Consider the following 16751-nt stretch of genomic DNA (forward strand, 5'->3'; position numbering starts at 1 on the left):
GAGGCTTTTATGTTGACCTCCATCACCCTTGGAAAGTCTGCCAAATGTCAAAGCATTGAGGTGAGAGAACGGTATCATCGAGATGTCAACAATTAAGGCTGGGAATGCGCAGGTGAATGGCAAGGCGCCCAAGAAGAACCTCATTCTCAATGCCTTCGCCATGAACACGCCCGGCCATCTTTCTCCTGGCCTTTGGCGACACCCACGAAACAAGACATATAACTATAAGAAATTGGATTTTTGGACTGATCTTGCACGGCTCCTCGACGAGGCTGGCTTCCATGCTCTGTTTCTCGCCGATGTCCTCGGGGCTTATGATGGTAGGTCTTGGAGATGACCGTCTTCGGCTGAATCACAAAATGAACGTATGAACACAAGCTGAAGGAAAATTAGTTTATAAAGGTCCAGCCAACGCGGGTCCCGCGCTGGAATCTGGAGCCCAGTTTCCCGTCAACGACCCGCTGTATTTGGTGCCCGCCCTGGCCGCTGTGACGAAAAACCTTGCCTTTGGAATCACTGCTAGTACGACTTATGAGCAACCATATTCTCTAGCGAGACGATTTTCGACGGTGGATCATCTAAGCAACGGGCGTGTGGCTTGGAATATCGTGACGTCCTATCTTGATAGCGCGGCTCGTAATTTTGGCCTCTCCCAGCAGGTTGAACACGATACGCGGTACGAAATCGCGGACGAGTACATGGAAGTCTTGTACAAGCTGTGGGAGGGAAGCTGGCGTGAGGATGCCGTTGTGGCGGATATAGAGAGCGGTGTCTATGCATTGGGTGAACGGGTTCGACAGATCAACCACCAGGGCAAGCATTTCAACGTCCCAGGTCCTCACATTTGCGAACCTTCTCCGCAACGTACGCCCTTCCTCTTCCAAGCAGGGACTTCCAAAAGTGGACGAGCATTTGGTGCCAAACATGCAGAAGTGATTTTTGCCGGAGCGCAATTGCCTGAAAAACTGAAAATTTCGGTTGCAGCCATTCGTCAACTGGCGCGGGAGGCTGGTCGAGATCCATACCATGTCAAAGTTATTGCGAGCATGTGCGTCATCGTCGCCGAGACAGACGAGGCTGCCAGAAAGAAACAGGAAGAGTTTCTTTCTTATGGGAATCGGGAGGGAGCCCTGGCCCTCTTTGGTGGCTGGACGGGAGTGGACCTTTCGACTTACTCCGAGGACGAAGATTTTCGATTCGTCAAGATGCCTATGATTAACTCTATCATCAACGGATGGGCAGACACCGTTCCAGGCAGTGAGAATCTGAAATGGAACAAGGCGCGGATCGCGGAATACTTGTTGCTGGGAGGAATGAATGCCAAGATTGTGGGATCTCCCTCAACAGTGGCCGATGAACTGGAGCGTTGGGTGGAAGTAGCCGACGTGGATGGGTTCAACCTGTCTCATGTGGTGAACCCTGGCTCTTTCGAAGACATTATCGAATTCTTACTGCCCGAGCTTCGGGCTAGGGGTATCTTTCGAGCTGGGGTTGAGAAGGAAGGGGTGACGGCGCGCGAGCAGTTCTTTGGCACGCCGTGGCTGTTGGACGACCATCCAGGGAGTCGGTTCAAATGGGACGTCCATGATGAGGTGCCTCGATATCTGCAGGCCCAGTAGAAGGTTGATGTTGCACCGAAGGGATTGACATACAATTGGTCTGTGCTGCTGTCCAGCATCAATGGAAAAGAAACGATAGCTCGGAGCATACCTCAACGGGTTTCCGAGGAGTTCTCTTTTGACAAGGACCAGGCGAGGACCAGGGTAGTAGGGTTGGCAGTCAGACTCAAGACTGGATCTCACCAAATGGTAAAGCTCTCCCGGACTTGACACTGGGGACATCCAAGTCTTTGAGACATATTGACGGCCATCGGCGATGCGATGCGACTGATGCAGGACGGAGGACCTATGTCGGCCTGGAAATTCCCTAGGTAGGTTAGTAAAATGCGCCCCAGGACTGTGCAAGGTGTGGTGTTGATGCTGTACAAGTAGTCAGTAGTGCCGATAGGTGATAAACAACTGAGCGCGATCGGCAGCTCGGCAGGTAGGCCGAGGCTGTTCTCAATTCGATGACGTTAGTGATGTCCCCTCTCTTATTAAAACTGCCTACTTGGGTAACTACGGAGTACCTCTAACAAGTACTTGTAGTAATAGGTAGCGAGGGAGGCACTCCACCCTCTGTGCCCTGTATATCGGCCTGATGGCTTTTTTACTCGCACAACTCACCAAACCAAGTAATAGTGACTCCGTGCCTTGATCAGAGCAACTTCACCGACATCAGTGATTCTCCTCCCCATGCTCCACCTCAGTTGTTCCATCATTCAGCTAGTCAGTGGCCAAGTTGTGATTCCTGACATCAACACCGCCTTTTGTCCTGGTTCCTCCAACCACCGAGTTGAAACTCGAACTGCTGTGGCTGTGGCTTGCACTTGTTCTCGTCTGTGACATGTGACCAGTCAAGTCGCACACTGGGGAGAAAAGAGCCCCCACGCACAGACGCCAAATATTGCGGCAACCTCAGACACATGAATACGAACCGTCAACACGAACAATACTGGTGCCAGGGCGTTAGTGAAGCCTTTTATCATCAAGAACAACAAAGCTTTGACGTAAGGACATGCAGCCAGCATGCGAATGGAAATCCCTTGCACCACGCGACCAGGTCAATCAGTGGGCCTGGTTGCCCGCTTTTCAATGCCAATACTGCTCATGTCCTCGATGGCGGATCCCTTTGGTTCTGCCCCCTGTCCATGTCCACGTCCCCCGTGTGCCAGCTTTCGTGTATGTATGCCGCAATTCCTGCAGTCTTCTCGATTCCACCTACTGGCCACGAGTCTCAGCCAAGCCATCATTGGCCCGTATAATAGTGAGCGTCTACGGTTCCGGGTGGCGCTGCCGAAAATGCAGAGTGGCAATACTGCCTTGGTCATTGGCAATGTTCCTGTCACCCTAGAACATCACTTCTCCTCACCAACAAGTTGACTTGGCTATCTTCGATGCTGTCTCGTCCGGCAGAGCTCGTGGAGATCGGATTCTTCCTTTGCTCTACTCGTTCTGGGCATGGGCACATTGTCGTTATCAAAGGCTCGCCCAACACACCGGGAAAAGGGAAGCGTAGGCTGTCCTGGCTAGGAACCCATTTTAGCCCGTCCTTCTCGCATCCAGCCTTGCACTTCAAATGGGAAAGAGGAGCAATTGGCCTCCGGATTCCAGGGTCCCCTCAGACTTGCATACGGGCCGGCAACCGTCACACCAAGCTAGAACGCACATCCTCGCACTTCAATTTTCCTGCATTTCGCCTCCGTGGTGACGCACAGACCCTTTGCTGTCTTTCGGTTCGTTTCCTGCTCGCTCAACCTCGAACCACTCGCTACTTGCGCCAGTAACACAGCTCAACCGTAAGTCCTATCGCTGTTCCGATTCGTCGCTGTAAAATAGACCTATCACTTTGGAATCGATTGGGTTTTTTGGCTTTTGGCGGTATCGAGCAACTATTAAAAGGCGCCTTTTCTCTCCATGCTCAGTAAAGGAGGCCAGCGTCTTTTAGGGCTGCTCGGTGCACATTGGCCTTCCGCCTTTGTGCTTTGCTTCTGATCTTGCCCCATGGAGACCGTTTTCATTACCATCCACGGTCAGCACATTCCTGGATCCAGCTTGTGCTTTACTGATAGTGCTGCTAGATTTATCCCAGGATGCCCGAATCAGGTATTGTTCCGACTCGGTCGAGGACATACTGGGCTACTTTCCCCACGAGGTAACGGGTAGATCATGCTGGGATTACTTCCACCCAGACGAGATTCCCTTTGCCAGGGCCATCCATGACCGTGGCATTAGCCTTGACAAGGCGGCTGTGATGAACTATTGCCGCATCAGGCACAAGGATGGTCACTGGGTTGGGTGTGAATGCGTGTTCACTGTGGTTCATGATGTCCTTGTGGCCAGTACTGCCATCTACCGCCGGGGACCAAAAGCAAGACGTACGTCCAACTTCCTCCTTCTCAATGCAAGTCATTGTGACTGATTCAATCAGAGAGGGCGCTAGATGGAGCCGGCATCCGGCGAATCTTCTCCTCTTCCCCTCGGGATCCCAGATACCATATGTTGTCATATCTGTCTAACAAATTCTACGAGGAGCCTGCTGCTCATTTTCCAGAGCCGCGGGCAGCACTCTTCCTCAACCGCTTCTCACGGACCTCCACCGTCATGTTCGCCACAAATAGCATCACCACCATTCTGGGTCTTCAGCCATCAGAACTGATTGGAAAGAGCTTCTACCACTGTATCGACCAGAGTTGTCTTCAAGACGGCGTCAAATGCATCGAAAGCGCCAAAGCCAACGACTCTATCGCCTACTTGAGGTTTTGGTACCAGAACCCTCTGCAAGTGGATAACAGGGCTGATGCTGAGGCTGTTGGTGACGAGAGCGATGAAGACGACGATGGTGGTGTTCCTTTGAGGCCCGGCACTCGTTCTGGTTCTAGTGTCTCGATGGCGGATGCTTCAACTCCTCGCCAAACCGAAGATGCCGCGCACGTCACTGATCATCAGACGTCGAATGCTCCTGCACAAGCCTCCACTTCTCAGTCTACTAGGGCCCTACAGCAGCCTCAAACTGATGTGCAGAATGTCCAAGAATCCAGTCAGAATCACATCAGTCTTGCACCTCCCACAGGCACAAACCCCACTAACCAGCCACCATCATCCGACACGAGCACGGGTCTCGCAGTCAACGCGCGCGAGACAGCCTCCGACCTAGAAACTTCCAACAGCTCATCTCCATCGCAGGACAGGCCTGGCAACGTCAATGCCGAACGATTGGAGCTTGAAGCTGTGGTTTCGTGCACTTCAGACGGGCTTGTTGTCATCCTTCGCCGCGCAAAACCGTTGGTCCCTCATACACTTGGGGCGACAGAGGCTCCATATTATGCCAACGGACTGTTCGCATCACCCTGGGCGCCGGAGCCAGTTATGCCTCGTGCGGTACAGCATGCTGCCATGGCTCCCTCTACTTCTTTCCCGTCCGCGGACGCGCCCGAGTCAGGGTTCATGGCTGCCATTCGCGAAGTTGCGGTCTTTGCTTGGTCACTCACTGGTATCAACGGCTCTCTCGTGCAATATGCTCGGGGCAACGCGGCTCCGGAGGCATTACCGCCAGACGGTCTGCCTATCTGGGATCCCAAAGCTGACGTTGATCCGCAAGCGAATGAGTTGTACAACGGCTTCTTGGGCAGTGCGCATCGCCCGTTTGCTGGGTCTTCTGGTGAGTCAAGCGGGACGAAGAAAGACGAGGAATTGGGCAGTAGTGATGATGAAGTCCTCTGGAAGAGAGCACCGACACTGACGCCCTGGAGACGACCCAAGAGAAGAGGCCACCAGGATGCTTTTGGAGGGGAGGAGAATGATGGAGTGGATGGCGGGAATGAAGACGGCAGGAGAAAGAAAGCCACCAGATCGCATTCTAGCTCGGGACCCAGTACAGGTTCCGGAGGCGCCTCTGCTGCAGGTTCTTCTTCCGGCTCAACCTGATGACCTTCCCTCGGCGTTTGCAATTTATAGTGTGGACGGGCTCCTGCAAGCACTGTCTTGGAGAAGCAAGTGGAGTAACTGACGAACTGGGTACACATTCATTGACGAGGACGACGATGACGACGCCATGATCCATCAAATTTGACAACTAGTCTGGGTTTCGAAGTACTATCACATATGACCTGTGTGGCACAAAATTCTTTGACTACTCCGTACAAGCACCACAAGTAGACCGAATTGTAGCTGTGTGTCGCGAGTGTTGTTCACATGCCCGGCACGTGTTTTCGCGTTTCCGACGCGATTGCCAGAGACTATGATTTTGGTGACGCTTCATACTTTCGAGTACTCTCTTGACTTTGGCTTTGAGCCACAAACCTACTCCAATACTCTTATCTGTGACTTCGTTATACAGTGGAATTGACTCTCTGGCAATGCGAGATGCCTCTTACCAACGACAAGATGAATGCTAAGCAATATGTTCAAAATCGTGAATCTGTTGCCCATCAAGCCCGCCCGGAGAAGCGATCATTGACACCGCAGCCGAATTCTGGACGTGAACGGTCGCAACATCGTCAAGATGAAGCTTGTCGCAAAGTCCAGCAATCAAGTCACAGCAAAGAAAACAACGAAGTCATCAGTCGCCGAGAAGCCGCAAAGCTGAAGCTAGAAGTCCCGAATACACTGACGAATTCGAGTTCAAAGCTTGCTCAGCCAGCAGGACATGGTGCTGCCCAAGAGCGAGCCGTGGTTCAGCAAAGCATATCTTCTCGCCCTGCACCAACTGCAGGACACCGTCACAATGTGTGTACATCTTGTTGTCCAAGAATGGTTTCACCAGCTGACCCAGTTCTAGGCCTTCGACGATACTCAAAGCATCCATTTTGATGATTCAATGAGCTTGGCCGAAGAGAAGAGTGGGCGCTCGAAGCCCTCCTTCAGCTTTCACCATGGTGGGAACATGCCACCTATCTGGAACGACGATCCTCCTTTCTACCCTCCTCTCAGTCCTTTTGAAGGCTCAAAATTTGTATTCGGGAAACACGAGAAGGCCTCAGCACTGCCTCCAGATTGGCAAGCTCGAGTGGATGCTGAAAGACTCAGGCAGGGCTTCGATGCAGTGCATGGCACACGGTTCGCTCACAATACTGGCCCGGCGAACTATGGGAAAGATGACCAGGAGGAAGAGTCCGAACAGGACGGTGACATCGAAGAAGGAACGTCTATTGCAGAAAACACGCCCTCACGCGTTCGAATGGCTCCTGGGCTTAAGGATAGACCTAATCCCGGCAAAGAGAAAGTAAAGAGGGGGACCAGGGCTGAAGAACCGACGACTCGCCTTTTGCCAAACCACAGGAAGTCTCCCAGTGACGCTACATCGGCTGTCGTGGTCGAGCCTTCGAGCAGACAGCCAGTCAACCGCTTCAATGTTTACAAGTCCCTCGAGGCAGACGCTGAAACCGGACCCCAGGACCATCTTCATCCGACTATCCAACAGCCTCAGTCGCATGCATCACTGGTTCATCCGCCAGCCTTTTCTTCCAAGATGTCTTCTCTTCACGAATCGTCTTCTGATGAAGAGCAACCTCAAGCAATACATGCCTCAAACTCTCCGCGACTAGCCTCTAAACGTCATTTCCCAGATTTAGACCTAGACTTCGACCCAGAAGTCCTCAAAACCAAGACCATGGCGGACCTTGACGCAATCCCTTTCACAGCTGACCCCCGATCGGGCGCATCAGAGCCTGCCCTTGATGCAAATGGCACACCAATGAGTCTCTCCGCCAAACTCACGAACCTAACTAAAATGCGTCTCGAAGACCAACGATACCTCTTCAAATCCCTCACCGACACGGAGCGGGAGCAGACGGCAGAGTGGTTTGTAGAAAAAGTCAAGGCCAATATGCAGAAGCTGATGGCCGTGCGGTTGGAGAGGAGGAAAATCGCTCTGAAGTTTGAGTGGGAAGTGAAGAAGAGGGAGAGGCAGGTGGAGGTGAAAAGGGGAGATGTGGACCAAGAGTTAGCTGAACTTAAGAAGGGGGGCGGAGAACTGATTAGGGGGAAATCACCCGCAAAGTGAAATTCTGTGTGCCGTTGTTGTCGTCTTTGTCGTTTCCAGCAAGCGGGGACGAAATTGTACAACAAAAAGAGGTGTTGACTGGACGGCGTTAAATCTGGACTTGATCAACGATGAAGCATGCTTCTGCTCCCACCGTTGAAATTTTACCACGATGTCATGACGGAAAAAAGAAAAAGAAAACAAAAGGCGGAGGTGTGCTCACCACAACGACTCGATGATTTCACGACATACATACATACGGATATACGGGGCCTACACACAAACCTACCTACCTCTCTAAAGGAGCAGCCACAGACAGTACAGACCTCTCCGACCAACTACTACCAGCGGGGAAGGAGAAGAAGACAGGAAAAGAGGTAGAGAACGAACACCAGAAAGAGGAAGAGCGAGAGGTAATAGACCAAACCCACAGCCACAAAATCGAACAGAAGAGTTCGGATCTGAAACGACTGACTCAACAAGGGAGGGAGCGCGAACGAGCGATGGCCGCCACAGCAGCGGCTCGGAGAATGGGGCCCATCATTCTCGCTATGCTTGTGGGTTCTTATCTATTGTTACTTCCCGGACGCCCTCGAGGTGCGAGTGTAAGTGAGTAGGTACATACATAGGTACCTATGTAGTAGGGAGGCAACTCCGTCCCGATGCGATTCTCCCTTGTAGGAATAGTAATAGTATAATCTAATTTGGCTCGAGGGATATATGTCTGGTGAGCGAGTGATACCGGAGAACATAACGAGTGAACCAAGAAAGACGGGTACAAGAGACTTCGAAACTTGGCTTAGACTCTTCTAGAGCCCGGTGACCCCTGATACACTTTCTATATATCTGTCCGGGTATTATCTGCCGGGTAATTGACCGTGAAGCCATCAGGTCCATGGGTACCTGCTCTATCTTTGGCTTCATCTTTCAATGCCGGGTGGTTCGACTAGCATCGAGCCACAAGCAAACCAAAAAGTCGCTTGGCCTCACTCGAATCGACTTGGATCCGTAGGGGACGTTACTGACTGAAATCATCTCATCTCCCAGCCATGGAGCCGGAGTTCGCCCTCACCTGTCACGTTCCATGAAGAGTAGGCACTGCTCTGTCAGCAAAGAAATCCAGCTGAGATTTTTTGAGCTCGAATCTCAGAGACTTCTGCTCCCATGACGGTATTGAAGGCGTTGGAGCCAGTAAAATCATGCCACGAATGGCAAAGCGCCGTATTATTTCGCTAGGAGACTTGAGGATTGGATCGCCGACAGAATGTTCCAGGCAGTGTTGCGGTGCACACCACATCCGTCGCTCCTGGAGGCCTTCTCTGAGTCGCCTGGGGTTGGCTTCCAAAAGTTCCTGTGAGATAAACAATGGCTGTAACCATTATAGCCGTCAAGACTTGCCTTTTTCGCTTGTGGTTGTATGTGTCCCAGCTTCTGTCGTGTCGTTTGCCTCGTCCGCATCCATCTTGGTTTCGTCCTGAGCCTTGACCACCAGCTTCCCCAGCACTTTCGCTAGTCGCTGGTAATCTGCAAGCAATTCCTGCACCTCGCCAAGCTTCAACTCTTTTGCATCAGCCACTTTCATGAACCGTGAGATGGGAGGCACGGCCTTAATAGCCACCAATTCGTTATTATCCGGCGATCGCAGGAGAGCCTCGTGTATGAGCTTATTCTTCTCCCCGGCCGAATCTTTCTTGTTACCCTGGGCCACAACTATTGTTGGCGTAGGAGGAGTTTGTGCAGCCGGTGGAGAAGCTGATGCAGCCGGTGGAGAAGCTGATGCAGCCGGCGACCTGCCGCCAAACCGTCCTATTCCAAACGCACCGCCAAACGCAGAACCTATGTGGCTCATTGGATTTAGACTGTTGCCGAAATTCTTTACCGTTTCAAGCGGGTTGCTGGTCGTTGGTTGCGTCGCTGGTGGCATTGGCTTTTGTGCAGACCCGCTTGTTGCGACTGCAGCAGGATCATTCGGAGGCGAATTCGTGTTCCCTGAAAGAAAGCCTACTCTTTTCCCGGTGCCGCTTCCATTGCTCTTAATGCTGTCCACACTTCGCTCTCGAACGGCTGCTTTTCGTCCTCCTAATAAGCCTAATAACTTTTCTTCGGTCTTCGTCAGATTGGATGGCATGGGGCTAGTCTGCCCATCATGTACGGAACTTGATTCGCTGAGAGCATGGTCATCTTCGTCTGGTGTCAAAGGTCGACTGACAAGCTGCCTCGCTTCGTCTAGCGTCTTGGGGAGAATGATTTCAGCGTTGGGTCCTTCATTGCCTCGTTCCTTCAACTTGCCAAGGAGAAATTTAAAGCTGTTATCTAGGGTATTCGATATGTTTTTGAACCCTTCTTCTGCCGTGGAGCGAACGGCCTCGTTCGCGCTGCTTATGGGCTGCAGAAGGTCCGAGAGGGTTCGCTGGTGTCGGGTTACGGGAGCAGGCGTGGGCTTTCCGGGAACGGATCTGATGATTGAGGAAGCTTGACTTGTTTCGATTGTCGTGCCCGTAGCGTTAGACGTTGAGGGGGCCGTTGTAGCAGTCAACGGTGCAGGGACGGTTTCTGGCAACAGAGGAAAGACTTCAAGCTTATCCGAGGCCGCAGCTCCTTCTGATTGGGGCGGGGCCTTCTTCGGTCCTTCTGGCATTTCATCAGCCCTCAGACTGGCGAGATCGACATCCTCCAGAAAGGTAATTGCAGCTTCCAGATTGGTGAGGCAATAGGCGGCCTCGCCATCGATCTTAGGCGCCGCTCTGAATCGCTGGATGAAGTAAAGATTGCTGATAATGTTGATCCCCTCAACCGGGGACGTGATCAAGGCGTAGATCAGAGTTGGCAAGATTTCGTCGGCAGAGGATGAGGAAGGATGGATGGAGTACAAGGTATCGACGACGGCCTTATGGGCAGTGGTGAGGTGCTGTAATTTCCCTAGCGGATAGAGTTCTTCGTTCATCCTAGCCAGGCTCTCTCGCGCAGGAGCCAGTGAGGCTTGAACGTCTTCGACTGACTTTTCAGTGTCTTCACTCCATTCAATGCCCAGATCTTTCAGACCAATCCCTACCAGTGCCAATGCTGCCGTTTTTGATCTCAGCTTCTCGTCTCTGACCTCATCCAGAGTACTTTTATGTCTCCATATCTTGTCATAGACCTTCTCGCAGACCCTTTTCTCTACTGCCTCTTCTAGGACAATCCTCTTGTATTCTAACAGTTTCCTCTGCTTGCGTCTCTCCGTGACCTCAGAAGCTGTCAACATCTGCTGAGAGCCTCCCCTTTGATCCAATGGCGCCAGAGAATCGCTTGAGGGCTTGTTCTGCAGAGGTCTGGATCGTGAGGAGGGTTTAGAGGGGGTCGGAGAATGGTCTCGGTTGAGACGTGATTTGAGGGCGGAAATGTGGATAGAGATTGCACCCGATGCTCGAGCATAAAATTCCTGAAAGAGCTCTGATAACTGGTCGATTGTCGGCGGTTCATTGTATATTTTAGCACTGAGAGATTCAATGAATCTGTCCGTCAAGCTTTCCAATTCTATGGGCAATTCATCAAACCGGTCTGGAAGGCTGTTGGTTCGTCCAAGATCTGGAGATGGAGGTTCGTCCTCCTCATTTATAGGCTTTTCAAAGATGTCTTCCGGTGAAGCGTCCTGTTTCTTGGGGGATTTTAGAGAGGCGACGGACTGGATGGTGCTAGCTCTATTTCTTCCCGTCGAAGAGGAGGTGGCGGCAGGCTCGTAACGAGTAAAGGATTTTGTGGACAGAGCAGAGGGTCTCGGCTTCATCGAGCCTGTTGAGATAGTCCTCGACATGATGTAGATTGAGACGTGGTGGTCGGGAGGCGGAAACAGTGGACAGACAAAATACTCCGTGTTCTGGGACTGCGCTGTCAGCCTTTCTCAGGCAGCCAGCTGGCCAGATCTTAGAAGACCATCCCTTCACTCCAAATAGAAACCATCAAAAATCGTTTGCCTAGGAGTCGTACCTGCCCCCAGACCCGGGTCATCCGCAGAGGATTCGGTGTGCGCAAGTTTCGTTGTTGACTGCGCTGCTGAAACAAGAGGCACCAACACATGTGATTGACGGGATTGGTCACACACAGAATGTGGTTAGTTGCCCTCCGCAGTCAGCGCAGCCCAGGCGCAGGCGCAGTCTAGCCTAGCCCAGTTTAGCCCAGTTTAGCCCAGCGTCGTCCAGCCCTAGCCTGGCCAGTCGACGTCAGTGCCGTTTGTCCCTTCCAGACCTATCTCGCCGTCTGCGCCGTCCACGAGACCCCGAGCCACTTCAGTCAACAGTCATTCACTCCCATCGCTCCCATCTTCCCTGCCATCAATCAGCACATGCAATATGAAAACTCGGAAACCAAGAGATAGGATTTGCACTTCAGGCAGCAGAATCACAGCAACCAGCATGCTGCTGTCCTTCCTTGCTTTTGCACCCTCTATCGCTGCGGCCAAACTCCCCGCCGCTATCGATCCCTGGTACCCTGTACCAGAACCGAAACAACCAGACACTCATGACTTTACACTAAGACACATCTTCCATCGAGGCACCTATCGAGATCCCGACTTGCACAAACGCTACGATTTCCGCCCGCAGGCGCCCGTCCTCCTTACCCAAGAGGACGACCATGTCCTGTCATCTTCCCTCCAACCGCCGCCACACTTTACTCTCCGTTCCGACTCTGTTGAGATTGAACGACTCGTCGACAGGGAACCGCTGAGCATAGAAAGATATCTCCAGCATGCACGTCTCACTGGCAGTCCGGCTGTCCTTGACGCCTCACAGTGGACACTGGACGAGGTCGAGGGTCCCAATATCGTACACAAACCCACCATCCTCAACCTAGCAATTATGGCAGCCAATGCATATAATCCAGGCCCTGGTGAGGGAGACTGGGAAGATGTCAGCCAAGGCTATAATCGGTCCACGCCATTTGGATGGGAAGGAGACGGTCTGAGAGGCCATATATTTGCCAACGAAGGCAATGAAACTGTCATCATTAGCCTAAAGGGGACTTCTCCTGCAGTCTTTGACGGAGATGGAACTACTACGAAGGACAAACTCAACGACAATCTGTTCTTCTCTTGCTGTTGTGCTCAAGGTGGCTCGTACTTCTGGCATCAAGTCTGTGACTGTCAGACCGGCACATATACTTGCAATCGGACATGCGTGGTCCAGGCCTTGCGACAAGAGAACCGATATTATCGAGCCGCGATCGACTTGTACACCAATGTGACGGAATTATACCCAGATTCCAACGTCTGGCTTGCTGGTCACTCCCTTGGCGGCGCGGTAACCAGCCTACTCGGTCTCACATTCGGCCTGCCCACAGTAACATTCGAAGCCCCTGGCGACGACCTAGCGGCAAAACGCCTGGGTCTTCCCACCCCTCCGTCATCAGACCCCCATAGACCTCGTACAAAATATACAGGAGCATATCACTTCGGAAACACCGCCGATCCGGTATTTATGGGCACCTGCAATGGCGCCACGGCGACGTGCACTTTGGGCGGATACGCCATGGAATCTCAATGCCATACCGGGAAACAATGCATTTACGATACTGTGAGTGACTATGGCTGGCGTGTCGGGATAGGCAATCATAAGATCCACAACGTCATCGACAACGTGATCAAGATCTACCAGACTGTCCCTATTTGCGAAGCGGACGATGAATGTGTGGATTGCTTCAATTGGAAATTCTTCGAGAGTAATGGATCGGACTCGACCACGACTACTAGCACAAGCAGCACAAGCTCAGCAACGTACACGAGGACGAGTGCATGCAAAACTCCTGGCTGGTGGGGATGTCTAGATGAGACTTCGACAACGGCCACGACTTCGACGGTACCGGTGGTAACCACAACCTACACCACGACAAGCTGTGTCACGCCAGGCTGGTTCGGATGCAGTGAGAAAGTCAATGTAACTGTAACAACTACCGCACTTGCGCCGACGACAACTTCATCAACAACGTCTGTTCCTGTTTCCATCACCCATGATCCATCATCTTCCACCTGTGAGCATCCAGGGTGGTGGGGATGTCGTGATCCCACCTCCACTACATATAAGCCATCTCCGTCCTCGATGTTATCGACTCCAAGTGCTACACGGACGGCCGAACCGCATAAGAAGCACACTTGCAAGACACCTGGTTATTTCTGGGGCTGCTACGATCGGCCGAAGTCCCACCATCGTCATGCTACAAGCAGTGCCGTTGATGTCTCGACAACAGGACAAGACACGATCACGAGAGCGCCAACGCTCAGCACGAGTGCCACCGGTGCTGCGCCGACGCAGACCACTACCGGTGACGGTGGAAGGAAGGGAAAGAGATGCAGAAGGGAGGTATTCTTTGGCTTGATCTGTTTGGAGGGATATGAGGACGAATATGTGCCTGAACTATAATCGTGAGAGTACACACGGCATGAGTCTCACGATATTTTGGTACGATTATATGGGTTTGCATGCATGTCCTTTGGTCGCAAGGGGCTTGGCGTTGGATATGGAGATATGGCCACTATAGTGGAAGGCTTGGTTGAGTCTTTTGAGTTCGATAACTGGTCGTTCGTTTCCATTCGACACGAAATGTTGGAAAGTCTGCATTGACTGCCCGAGCTCTCTAGCATATCCGAGGTCAAAACAAAAAGGAATTTGCATCAAGCCAGAGCAATGGCTATACAGTCACAAGTATTCGGACAATGTCCGGAACCAGGGGGAAACTTTGTTCTCAACTCTCATAGTCCATAAAGCGCCGTTGGACTGTGACGTGCATTGGATGACTTCCAAAATCATGCGCCGCATCATCTTTCTCATCCAAGCCACTATACCAAAAGCTGTGTGTGAGTGTGGGTGTGGATGTCACTTGGCCCCTACAGCCCTAGCGGGTTATCCGCGGTCTGCTTCTTGCCGCCGATCGAGTCGGTGGTAGATTTGGCGGTGTTGCCCACTGCCTTGGTCGTGTCGCCTAGCTGGATACATGCACGAGCCTAGTCAGCATCATCGGGCTTCTTGTTGTTGGAAAGGGGAGAAGGGGCAGAAGAAGCAGAAACAGAAATCAGAAGGAGCAGGAGAAGGAGATGAAGAAGATGATGGACCACGTACGCCTCGAGTGGCGCCGCCGACGGTCTTGCCGACGCCCTCACCCACGCCGGAGACGGTGTTGCCCACGGTGTCCTGGTCGCATCGTTGAATACGTTAGCCAACTGCGGCAATTCTTTGAGGTTGTGGGAAAGAGAGCGGCCCAGGATGGGGAACAGGGCAGGAGGAAAGAGGGCGGCAAGCAAACTGCGATGTTTGTGTACGCACCGTGACGCCGCCCACTGTGTTGCCGACGGTATCGGTCAAGCCGCCAAGAATGCCTCCTACTATGTATATGCGTGAGTGTCGGTTCGACTATGCCTTGTTCTTCGTCGGGGTTGTTTGATCTGTGCGCCATAGGGGGGAAGCGAGATGGGAAAGGCTCAAACGGGCAGGACAGGGCAGGGGAGGCGAGACGGCACAGGGAGCGGATTGACATGAGTAGTTCCAACGGAGAACATACCGCCTTGCTTCTTCTGCTGTTCTTCAGCCATGGTATAGAGTTATAGAAGTTCTACGTAACAAGGACTGTCGTGCAGTTGTGATGAAAACGTTGAATATGATTCGGTATGAAAATGCTTGCAGAAGGGGGATGCGCCTGTTGATTGAACACGGGAAGTCTTGTTATATATAGCATTGCTCTGAAAGTGGTCTCCTCCGCCTTCCCTTGCTTCTGTGCCAAGGCAACTCGCCACATCCCTCTCCTCTTCTTGACGTCAGCCTCGACCCCTCTGAAGGGTCAGTCTATGTCAAGGGTCCCCAAGCCATGGCCGCGAGGTGGCTGGTTGGGCGAGAAAGCAAAATGAGTGGCTTGGACGCGACAGAGGAGGGCACCAGACACCCTTGTTTGTGAAGAAGCCAGAGAAGGCAAAGACCAGTCATGGTGAACGACGAGACTAACCGGCACTGCAAGGTGGCAAGACGGGAGAAGAAGTGGAGGGAAGACGAATGATCCCTGTACCTGTGACGTCGAAGCTGCTGGGTTGGTGGCACCAGTGGTGATCTGTTTTGGCTTTTGGGCATCTTGAGAATGACCACCCGCTATACAAGTACACGTATATAGCGAGATAGCGAGGTAGGTATTACATATCCTGCGAAAAACTTGTCATCCAGCTTCCTCTCTCCCTCTTCATTCACATTGCCAATTTGGCGAATTTTAGAGAATGGAATCCATCTATTAGGATGCTGGGGGCCTCTCAATCCGGGTGCCTTCCAATCTGCCCTGACGATTCCAGAGCATCAGTTAGCCTCCCTGCAGCTGGCAGAGTCATAGTTGTGTTCTGCTGATCCGAGCACAGACGAGCCACCATGCGCGCAAGCAGAAGCGGTGAGAAATGTCCATACACCACCATGGCTCTCCAATTGTCCAAGTGCTGCTTCCCGAAAGCGGATCTTGATGGTTGGAGAAATGATGATGAAAAAACAGGCAGACAGCACCTTCTGGTGAACAGAAAGAGATTCCCAAATATTGTTGGATCCACGTTCCTGAGGCTCTTGAGGGCCAGTTGCTGAGGATTGCTAGACCTGGCTGCTCCAAGGTTGATGGTCTCGAGAATGTTCGTCCATCTCTCACCGGTAGATATCCTGTTGTTCAAACTCGCCAGGTCATCCGATGGGGTCCACGCACCGGCCTCAACAGAACCGTGCAGATACTGGTTAAATATCAGATAGAAACGTTCCGTCTTGTCAAAGATACTGCCAGGATCGGAGGCCAAAGGACTAGGACTCGGAGTCCGGCATATCAAGTCAATTTGCTCGGCTGTCCATTCTGGCGCAGAAGGCAGTTCCTTGAGCCTGCAGCTCGTGTGGTTCATGAAAAGATATCTTCTTGCGCTTGAGATACCTCGGAATATCATCTGCATCGGCAACGCGTCTCCTAAACAGAAATGTCGACCTTTGGCCCTCCGTAGCTCTTTCGGCTTCTAAGCGCAAAATATCTAATACCTCGTGCTTCTTGTGCTTTTTGTCGAGTCCCACAGTCGTATCTTGCGTTTATACATTTTCTCGCAAGCCATGGTTGGCACAAGACTGGCCGTAAGGAGTGTCCATATGTCGCATTAAAGTTGTAGTTTGATTCGAGTAGGACGCGGATGGATGTGTTCTCTT

General features: G+C 52.2%; 6 protein-coding genes across 6 annotated transcripts; 4 read left to right on the forward strand and 2 right to left on the reverse strand.

Annotated features, from left to right (window-relative positions):
* Positions 1-82: 82 nt before the first annotated feature.
* Positions 83-1619, forward strand: A1O5_07875 (uncharacterized protein; the record flags this gene model as incomplete). Its single annotated transcript, XM_007748463.1, has 2 exons — positions 83-320; positions 394-1619. 2 exons carry the CDS (start codon positions 83-85, stop codon positions 1617-1619), a joined length of 1464 nt encoding a protein of 487 aa, XP_007746653.1.
* Positions 1620-3602: 1983 nt separating this feature from the next.
* On the forward strand, positions 3603-5525 carry A1O5_07876 (uncharacterized protein; the record flags this gene model as incomplete). Its single annotated transcript, XM_007748464.1, has 3 exons — positions 3603-3630; positions 3680-3976; positions 4030-5525. The coding sequence occupies 3 exons, from the start codon at positions 3603-3605 to the stop codon at positions 5523-5525; spliced, it is 1821 nt and encodes a 606-aa protein (XP_007746654.1).
* A 438-nt stretch (positions 5526-5963) lies between these two features.
* Positions 5964-7602, forward strand: A1O5_07877 (uncharacterized protein; the record flags this gene model as incomplete). The annotated part of the gene is made up of 2 exons (XM_007748465.1): positions 5964-6326; positions 6379-7602. The coding sequence occupies 2 exons, from the start codon at positions 5964-5966 to the stop codon at positions 7600-7602; spliced, it is 1587 nt and encodes a 528-aa protein (XP_007746655.1).
* A 1366-nt stretch (positions 7603-8968) lies between these two features.
* Positions 8969-11374, reverse strand: A1O5_07878 (uncharacterized protein; the record flags this gene model as incomplete). Its single annotated transcript, XM_007748466.1, has 1 exon — positions 8969-11374. One exon carries the CDS (start codon positions 11372-11374, stop codon positions 8969-8971), a length of 2406 nt encoding a protein of 801 aa, XP_007746656.1.
* Positions 11375-11972: 598 nt separating this feature from the next.
* Positions 11973-13973, forward strand: A1O5_07879 (uncharacterized protein; the record flags this gene model as incomplete). Its single annotated transcript, XM_007748467.1, has 1 exon — positions 11973-13973. One exon carries the CDS (start codon positions 11973-11975, stop codon positions 13971-13973), a length of 2001 nt encoding a protein of 666 aa, XP_007746657.1.
* Positions 13974-14437: 464 nt separating this feature from the next.
* On the reverse strand, positions 14438-15139 carry A1O5_07880 (uncharacterized protein; the record flags this gene model as incomplete). Its single annotated transcript, XM_007748468.1, has 4 exons — positions 14438-14536; positions 14670-14741; positions 14874-14932; positions 15109-15139. 4 exons carry the CDS (start codon positions 15137-15139, stop codon positions 14438-14440), a joined length of 261 nt encoding a protein of 86 aa, XP_007746658.1.
* Positions 15140-16751: the final 1612 nt, after the last annotated feature.

Source organism: Cladophialophora psammophila, assembly GCF_000585535.1.
Source record: "Cladophialophora psammophila CBS 110553 chromosome Unknown aczJe-supercont1.12, whole genome shotgun sequence".
NCBI classification, from domain to species: domain Eukaryota; kingdom Fungi; phylum Ascomycota; class Eurotiomycetes; order Chaetothyriales; family Herpotrichiellaceae; genus Cladophialophora; species Cladophialophora psammophila.